The following is a 9,331-nucleotide window of genomic DNA, read 5'->3' on the forward strand; positions in this document are numbered from 1 at the left end:
ATGATCTGCAAAAAATTTTTTAATTTGCAATTTTAAAATATTTATTGCAATATTAAGTTATAAAGCAAAAAATGTGCAAAAACAATAAATGTGCGAAATATGAAAAAATCAAACATTTATTGAAAGCTCTTACCACGGCAAATTCAAATATGCAATAATATTTGCTAAATTTTCTAAATCTTTATTTGTAACTAAGAAAGACTGAAAATGTGCAAATTCTCTTCAAAAAGCATCTGTGCAAAAATCAATGCAAAATTTCTTCTTAAAAATTGTGCAATCTGCTTCCTTTTGTTTAAGGCTTTCTAAAGAGCTATAAAAAGTCGAAATCTTATGACCGGAAGTGGGTTTAAATATAGATTTAGTCGAGTAAATGTAAAATAAGGCATTCAGGCAGTATGCCTGAGAACTTAGGCTGTTGGTATAAAAGCCCCGCATCAAGCATGAAGTGAGGGGCATGTGCTAGTTAAAAAAGTCAAAAACTGTAAACAGCCTTAGACCAATACTTATTGAGTTATATCCAAAAAACGTCAGAGACCCCCCCCCCCCAGCTGGAACATGGTTAATATCTATTTTTATAATACATAGATCCCTCCTTCATCCCTTCTCAGAAAATCTCGAGATAAACCCTTGTAAATGAATATTGTAAGTCCCCCATAGATAATTTTAACTTTAAAACTTCCCACTCTTTTTAAAGGTACTGTATAAGTAATTTTAGATAACCGGCCCTATATATATGATATGCCTCATTTTTACCGTTGCCCTTTAAACTTTTTTGTCTGACTTAAAACTGATTTTTTTTTCAATTTTGATTCTTTCATTCGATTGATTTCCGCATTTTTACTATGGAGGATTTAAGAAGCCAATTAAGGAAATTTACAGAATTAACACTTTTGTCTCAATTCTAACTCGAGAAAGAGCTTTAAAGAGCACCGTTAGGTGAATCGGAAGGTAATGGGAAGGTCATCTAACATTAAATCTTCAGTTTTAAGTGCGGGGTTGAAAGTCATTCAACAACATCATATCACATTAAAAAAAATATCTTGTTTTGACTTCTATGCATGTAAAACCATAAAAACTAACAGAGTTTGCTTCTGCTATTCTTTCTTGAAATTTTTCTTGTGTTTTATAATGAATAGTCTATTGCGTTAACGAATTAACTAGTTCTTTTGTTTGCTAACGGAATTTTTCTGTAATTTTCAAAAACTGCCTTTCGTTAACAGAACATTGACCAACCCAATATTTTACAGGGTGTGACAAAAAAACATAAAATTGCTTGCGGATTTTCATGTTTTCATGAATTACCAGATTGTCTGCTGACAGATTATAAAACATCCACTAATAAGCTACTCAGAACATTTTCATATCAAAAACAGATAAAGCTTTTTAAAAATAGATATAGCTTTTTTAGAAATAGATATAGCTTTTTAAAAATAGATATAGCTTTTTAAAAATAGATATAGCTTTTTAAAAATAGATATAGCTTTTTAGAAATAGATTTAGCTTTTTAAAAATAGATATAGCTATTTAAAAATAGATATAGCTTTTTTAAAAATAGACATAGCTTTTTAAAAATAGATATAGCTTTTTAAAAATAGATAGTTTTTTAGAAATAGATATAGTTTTTTAGAGATAGATAAAGCTTTTTAAAAATGGATATAGCTTTTTAAAAATAGATATAGCTTTTTAAAAATTACAAAATGATAAAAACACCTTGTATGAATGGTAGGCGTACCTGAAAATTCTTGAATATATTTTTAGTATAAGTATACAAATATATTTTTTGTTTTATTACACAAATATTTGTTTTGTTTAATTAAATAAATATATTTTGAATTGGATTAATATAACAAATATGATCAAGTGCACTTTCTAAGATTTGGAGGTTTTAAATATTAGTTATTCAAGAGACCCTAGAGGGAGCAATAATATGATTTAGAACAAGAGCTTCTCCTTTGAGTATACCTCAGACAGTGGGAATTAAATAAGTTTCTTTTTCCTTTAACTCGAAGGAATACAAATATTAAGAACTACTTTGAATTTGAAATGGTTCATACAATGTTTACATTGCTAATTATTACAATTAGGATTTCGAATGTCCATATCATCAATTGCTTGGATAGGTCTGATATTGTTGACAAAGTTATCGATTAGATCTTTTAGAATAATCGTGCTCTGATTATTATAATCTAGAACTGGTACCTCCATCATATCCCAGGCTTGCTGGAAGTTTGTGGAAACATGAAAAGCACAGTTTGCAAGATACATTCCAGTCTCCGGCCGTTCAACCACTATTTTCCGGGCTAATAAATCTAGTGAATTCCTCCAGTTTTCCCAGAACTCCAGGTCCTCTGAATAGCAGGTTCTTATAACAGTATCCTCTGAGCTCATGAGTATGAGGATAGGATTGTCTGCGTACATAAATGAGGTTCCAAAGCTTATGCAAGGCAAGTTAGCTCCTGTTCCACCTGTATTGGCCGTCTCACATGATTCGTCTGAAATTGAGTCCCATATTTGGAAAGCAGCGTATTCCAGAAGCTGGGGGTAGCAAAAGGGAGTGTGTACGTCATACGGATATAAACTGCCGCTGTCGGAGATACATCGTACATCTAGATTGGGATTTATCATTTTTAACTCTCCAGCAAAGCTATCACAGTTGGCCTCTGTTCCTATTGCCCCGGCAGAACCTCCCATTAGAACAACCTGCTCGGCCGAGGTTATCCAGGTATTCTGTATTAAATCCTCTGTCATACCTCTAACGATATACTTGCCGTGAAAAGTAAAGTTATGAGTGAGCAAGGAAGGCCCCCTGGTCCCGGTGTGAACATCACTGCTAGAATACGGTAGAAAAACTTTAAAGAAATCATGAAAAGTCGGATTCTCTTGTGGATCAGAACTCCAGATATTGGTGGATAGCTTATTGGATTCTGTATCTAGAAAAGGGTCTGTTCTAGCTGTACAGAGATGAGGTTCATCAACACATCTGGTCTCACAGTCAAAACCAGGTACTCTTGGAACACAGAATCCTCCCCCCTCAAGGTAGATCAACATCTTCTTAGACTCCGACATCTCCGTCTGACGGTAGTACACTGCTGTAGTTCCGTCCATACAGGTTGCATTGATGTAGTTCTCCAAGGAGACTCTTTCTAGCATGTTCTAAAAAAGAGGCACTTTAAAATTTTTTTTAATCTAATAGACTGTTTTTTACCTTTCCAACTTTAAATCCATCTTTTCCAGTTGGTCCTTTTAGATCAGTAGCATCCCCCTCTAATTTTAGATCAGTAGCATCCCCCTCTAATTTTAGATCAGTAGCATCCCCCTCTAATTTTAGATCAGTAGCATCCCCCTCTAATTTTGAAATCAAATCTGGGAAAGCTTGTATTGTGGATATCGAGATCAATGCTTGATATCGATCTTATGTTCATCTGCAGATTGATTTTATCTTTTTTTTAATATCCCAGATGGTAATGGAAAGGTATAGTATTTTATAGATCCTTAAATTGAAGTGTCCACAGTGGAAACCGAGATCAAGCGATTCTGGATATTTATCCAACACAATAGTTCCCAGTTCAAGTTACACTGCATGAAAATATAATATTGCAGTTTTCTCTTAAAAGGCGTGGAGATATTTTTACTTTTGAAAACATCACCTTAAAGCTTATTTTTGGAATGGGGATTTTTTGTTGAACAATTTTGATGTTACATGTACAACCTTGTGACCTCGTCGCTCCTCTAGCTTGGATTTTGCGCGCAAAGAAAATCAATTTATGTAAGAAATTCAAAACATTCTATTTTAATTCATGCTCTTCAATAAAAATAGATTTCAATCTAACGTGCAATTTACTTTAGTATGACGTGGCAAGGACATGAATTATCAGAGTCAATGCGTCAAAAAAATGGTAAAATCATCAGTGTTTTACCTGATTTAATAGAGGTTGATAATCCTCCAGTTACTAAATAAAATAATATTGTTGAGAAAATTAACATTTTTATCGTAAACTTGGTTCAGCTCAGCGCAGACTGGAGGTTTGAAAACACAGCAGTGATAAGGAAAAGAATAGGAAACGATCAGAATGTACATTCTAATAATAACCCCCCCCCCCTCCCTTCACCCTTATAGGATAAAAGAACCAAGAGCCCCTCCCCCCCACCCTCGAAAATTTGAAAAAGGTACACCCCCCCCTCGATCCTTGGGCAACTTCTGTATACACCCCTGGTTCTAATAACGAAAACATATATACCACAATATTAAGTAATATGTTTTTGCGGGTTAGACATTGTGTCTTATAGATAGAAATCACCTTGACATTTTTTTATTCATGAGAAAATGTAGCTTAAAAGTTTTTTTGTAAATACATTTATTACAGAGACAGTGATTTATAATATTAAAAGAATAGTTTATTCTCTTTTAATAACTGAATTATAAACATCTAAGATTTACATATTTAAAAGATTAAATGTTTATTAACATGTTATACTTGTATACTCATGCTTTAGATGTTTCTAATTGTCATCAATAAAAAAATGTTTACATTGTTTTGCGTGCATTATTTAAAGCTTCCTAGAAACCTAATTATCGGTGCGAAAAATCAAAAATTTTCAAGAATGTGTTGAAGTTTCATTTTTTATAATTTTGTTTTATTTCTCAGTTACTTATAAACGAAAAAGATTGAACAATAATGTGATTTATCTCACGAAGTATTTTCTATTTGTATGGGTGTTAGTTTGTTTGTATGTCCGATCATAACTCATGAACCCCTTTACCGATTTCTAGAGCTCAGTAGAACCATGGAAATGTTCTTAGTTTTGTTCTAAAAAATTTTCGGAGCATGTATTTTGACTTTTATTGCTTAGTTTCGAATTAAAGCTGGGTTCCCAAGCTATAGTTTCTCGGGAAAAAATCTACCAAACTAAAGGTTACTGTGAGCTATGCATTTTCTCAAGAAAAATGAAAATCTACATATATATTCATAATTATTGATTGATCCTGATAAAGCTTTTTTTAATAATTTGATTAATATCAAAGAAAATAACGAGTCACAAGGTTAAAGCGAAAATAGTTAGCATTTTTGTTTGTTGGTTCAGAGGTATCTATAACACTTAAGCACCAATCAAAGAACATTTTCATGATTCTACTGAGTTACAAAATCAAAATTTGAGGCAAATCGGTCCTGGGGTTTATAAGATATGATCGCACATTTAAAAAGACAAACAAAGATTACAACTTTAGATAAATGATCTTAACATTTTTACCGTCAGAATTCAACATCATCAGAAGAACTGCACCAAATCCATATGTATGTAATTTGTAATTCCGGGACCAGATTTAATGAATAGCGACAAGTAGTTAAACCAGGTAAGGCTGATTCAACCAGTTCTCTTGTGCGCCAGTTCAAGCTAAAGAAAAGTCATTCATTTTAATCTACGTAGTTCAATTAACCAAAAACCAGTGAAGAACAAAAGATTATCTGGTGTATTTCACACAAGTGACCCGTGATAATTCACGTGTTGACAAGGTGATTGTAGACGATTTGATCACGGGACTCTAGGACGTGTTTTTACACGGGGAAAACTTGAGTTAAATTTACGAGATTTTTACATGAGAAAATTAATTTTCTTCAATAGATTTTTTTCATCTGCGCTAATTCGGGAAGGGGAATAAATAGTTGATTTCTGATATAAAAATACTTCGTAAAAGAATATATAATCATCACTAAATGTTTATAAACTAAACATTTTAGTTTATATCTTTTACATTAAACATATTGAATATTTATACTTTAAAGGATCCATTTGCACATAGTAATATTTACAGTTTAAGGAATGTTCAACTATTTCAATGTATTCATAGTAACCTGCCTACTTACATCTAAAAGATTGATATTCCAAAAAGGGGTTGTTGAGAAATACAAAACAAAATTCAATGTGAAACTTTTCTTACTTTGCTCATGCTTGTACTGATCCGAAACATTTATTTCAGTTAAAATATTTTATTTTTCTACAATATACTTTTAGTTTCTAAAAGATGAGCAGAGACACCAAGTGTTGTGATTTTGCAACTCAATTAAAAATGAAAATAAAGTTCTTCCCGTGATGTATGATTAAGATGTTGGGAAAATGCGAGATCTTGCACTGGTATCTTTGTTACAAGCACAACATGTGGAAAAACGACGGGAATTGAATTAGAATTATCTCATATATCTTACACATGATGATTACGAGAATTAAAATCTAGATATTCTGGCAATGCATTACTCGTGTTTAACACGATGAGAATATACGAGATCTTGCACTGGTATCTTTGCTACGTGCACAAAATATGAAAAAACAACGGGAATTTTACTAAAATATTCCGCGTTTTTTTCCTGTGCTTCACATGGGATGAATTTTCAAGATTGTGAAAATTAGCTTTACCACAAGTTTAACACAAGGAGGGGTCGTAAATTAATCAAATGAATTATCAACCAGTTCTCCACTAGTTAATCTCGTTTCAAACCTGCGTTTTCCTTGTTGAGGTAGTTCAACTACTTCTTACATTAATCAAATCTCTGGTTCCTCTGAGTCTGGTCCTTGTTGTCCTAAATATATAAATATATATACAATCCAATCTAAAAAAACACAAAACCTCGACTTCTCTCTCTTCTGTATGCCGACTGAACGCATTAGATATTTTATATATTACCCTCAACCTTCTCTTTTATTCCTTCTCCCCACCTTCTCATTCTTTTCTTCTCCCCACCTTCTCATTCTTTTCTTCTCCCCACCTTCTCATTCTTTTCTTCTACCAACCTTCTCATTCTTTTCTTCTACCAACCGTCTCATTCTTTTCTTCTCCCAACCTTCTCCTTCTTTTCTTCTCCCCACCTTCTCATTCTTTTCTTCTCCCAACCTTCTCATTCTTTTCTTCTCCCAATCTTTTCATTCTTTCCTTCTCCCAACCTTCTCCTTCTTTCCATCTTACCTTCTCCCCAACTCCTCATTCTTTCCTTCTCCGAACCTTCTTATTCTTTCTTTCTTTCCTTCTCCAAACCTTTTTATTCTTTCCTTCTCTCAACCTTTTCCTTTCCCACTTTCTCATTCTTTCCTTCTCTCACTTCACCTTTTTTTTCCTTTTCCCAACTTCTTATGCTTCCCTTCCCCCCCTAACCCGACCGAATAATTGATGGATTTGGATGGAGTCTAAACTCCCATACACCTCTACCCCCCCCCCCCCCCCCTCCCTCGAGAAGAAAATAGATAATACCATTTCCCACAAGCATCACACGTTCACACCTTACCAACATATTTTCACATTTTTCTATCTTTCAATCCGGCTAGCTTGCATCTCTACCTATCTATTAGATCAATCTATCTGTTTATATGTCTTTCTAGCTAATGAACTCATCTCTATCTACCTGTCTATCTTATCTATTTATCTATCTATTTATAAAAAAAGAAAGGAAAGGATAGATGGAAGAGAAAAGACAAAAGAAAACAAAATCAATTCTCAAAAGGAAAAATTCCTCATTTCTTTCTTTTTACTTTTTATGACTGACTGAGAAAAGGATAAAAGAACATAACTCAATTATGTTTGAAAATCCAGCTTTCTACAATTCATTAGCAAATCAACGCTACATGCGATTAACAAAAATCATTATCATTTAACCAAACCTAATAGCTAGTTAAGCCTAAGGAAAAACAGGAAGCAAGATCAGCCCGCGTAAAATAAGTGTTTACTATGGTTTATAGGGTTACCCATGGTCAAGTTTTTAAGACAATGGCGCAACACAAAACATTGGGGTATATGACTTTCAACTGATCTTGAGCAAAACAAAATAATAGAAAGACTTTGATAACAAACTGGAAATAGATTTATTAATATTTCCTTTTATTTGTATGCGCGCGCTTGTGCCCACACCCCTTATCCAAAAATAAATTATTAAAGTTAAAAATCTATCTATTTATCTATATTTCTATATATCCTGCTAGCTCATGTCTATCTACCTATCTATCTATCTATCTATCTATTTATCTACATTTCTAATCCTGCTAGCTCATGTCTATCTACCTATCAGTCTGTCTATCTATACGGCTGATTTCAAATCATATCCATCTTCTTATCTATCTATCTATCTTACGAAAAACGAAAGAACAAAACTATGATTTTCAAGCAAAAAATATTCTTTCGTTTAAATTCTATTTAGATTGTAGATTCAAAATTTTATTTTTCATTAGAATATGCTATGTTTGTCGTTTTGATATTAGAACTATCTTTTTCATTCCAAAACGATCGTTTTCATTCTAAAACGACAGTATTTTCATTTTTGAAAACCATTGTTTTCCGGAACGTTCGTTTTGAAAACGATTGTTTCGTTTTTCCTTTTTTAAAACTATCAAATTATTGTTTAATCCCTATTAAAAAACGATAGCGTTCAAAAATCGATCGTTTACAAAACGAAACGAACGTTTTTAAAAACATTCAATACTGCCCATCCCTAACTATACGTATGCACTACATTACATATAGATATGTAATATGTTCTAAATTACTGTAATTATAGATTGTTAACTCTGCTATGACACTGAACCCCATTTTGAATATATATTTTTATACATTTTAAAAATATAAACTAAAATGAAATATATCAATATCCTGCACTATGTTGGTTGTTTTCCTGAAATCTACATATTAATAGCAAATTTAAAAAAAAAACGTGAAATATGAATATTTTTTATATTTTTATATTTTTATGAATATTTATTATAGCTTGTTTATAAAATTACAAACCAAATACACTTACACATACAGGGTTACCCACAAAGAGTCAAATTCTCTATAGAGAATATGTTGATTTGAAGGTTAAACTTGGTCATCTGCCTTAGCCAAATATAGTCTTCTAACATTAATTTTGATTACAAAAACATTTAATGATCAGAAGCTATTTCTGGTGTAACACTTTTATTCTATATTTATATTTAACTTATTATTTTAGAAATGATGAGTTATTTTTTATAGTCTTTGTATTTTTTAAGGTTTGTGTGAAGCAAATGTGTGTCTGTTACAACTATCTGTACTAATACTAGAGACGATGTGTGGGTTCTTCATATCTTTCCAAAATCTTCGTTTGTTAACCAATCCTTTACCCCCCTCCCCCTTCATAGCATCCCCCCCCTCTTAGTAGTACCTCCCCATCCACCATGTTATAGAATAGAGAATAGAACCATACCCACCCTCTCTTCTTTACTCTTACCTGCCCATTTCTCTCTTACAGAATAAAGCCACGCACCCCCCCCCTTTGCCTTACCCTTACCTCACCATTCATCTTTACAGAATAAAGCCACGCACCCCCCCCCC

The 9,331-nt window shown here is 32.7% G+C and overlaps 1 protein-coding gene across 4 annotated transcripts; it reads right to left on the reverse strand.

Moving 5' to 3' along the window:
- Positions 1-1,799: 1,799 nt before the first annotated feature.
- Positions 1,800-4,007, reverse strand: LOC111714710 (palmitoleoyl-protein carboxylesterase notum1a). 4 transcript variants are annotated; one of them, XM_023489869.1, is made up of 3 exons: positions 3,918-4,007; positions 3,206-3,264; positions 1,800-3,153 (listed from the first exon to the last, which is right to left on the reverse strand). In XM_023489869.1, the coding sequence occupies exons 1-3, from the start codon at positions 3,982-3,984 to the stop codon at positions 2,068-2,070; spliced, it is 1,212 nt and encodes a 403-aa protein (XP_023345637.1). In that variant the 5' UTR covers positions 3,985-4,007; the 3' UTR covers positions 1,800-2,067. The 4 variants fall into 4 exon arrangements, with proteins under 4 accessions (XP_023345637.1, XP_023345636.1, XP_023345635.1 ...); XM_023489868.1 differs by having other exon boundaries at positions 3,206-3,291; XM_023489867.1 differs by having other exon boundaries at positions 3,206-3,345.
- Positions 4,008-9,331: the final 5,324 nt, after the last annotated feature.

Source organism: Eurytemora carolleeae, unplaced genomic scaffold, assembly GCF_000591075.1.
Source record: "Eurytemora carolleeae unplaced genomic scaffold, Eaff_2.0 scaffold1535, whole genome shotgun sequence".
NCBI lineage: Eukaryota > Metazoa > Arthropoda > Copepoda > Calanoida > Temoridae > Eurytemora > Eurytemora carolleeae.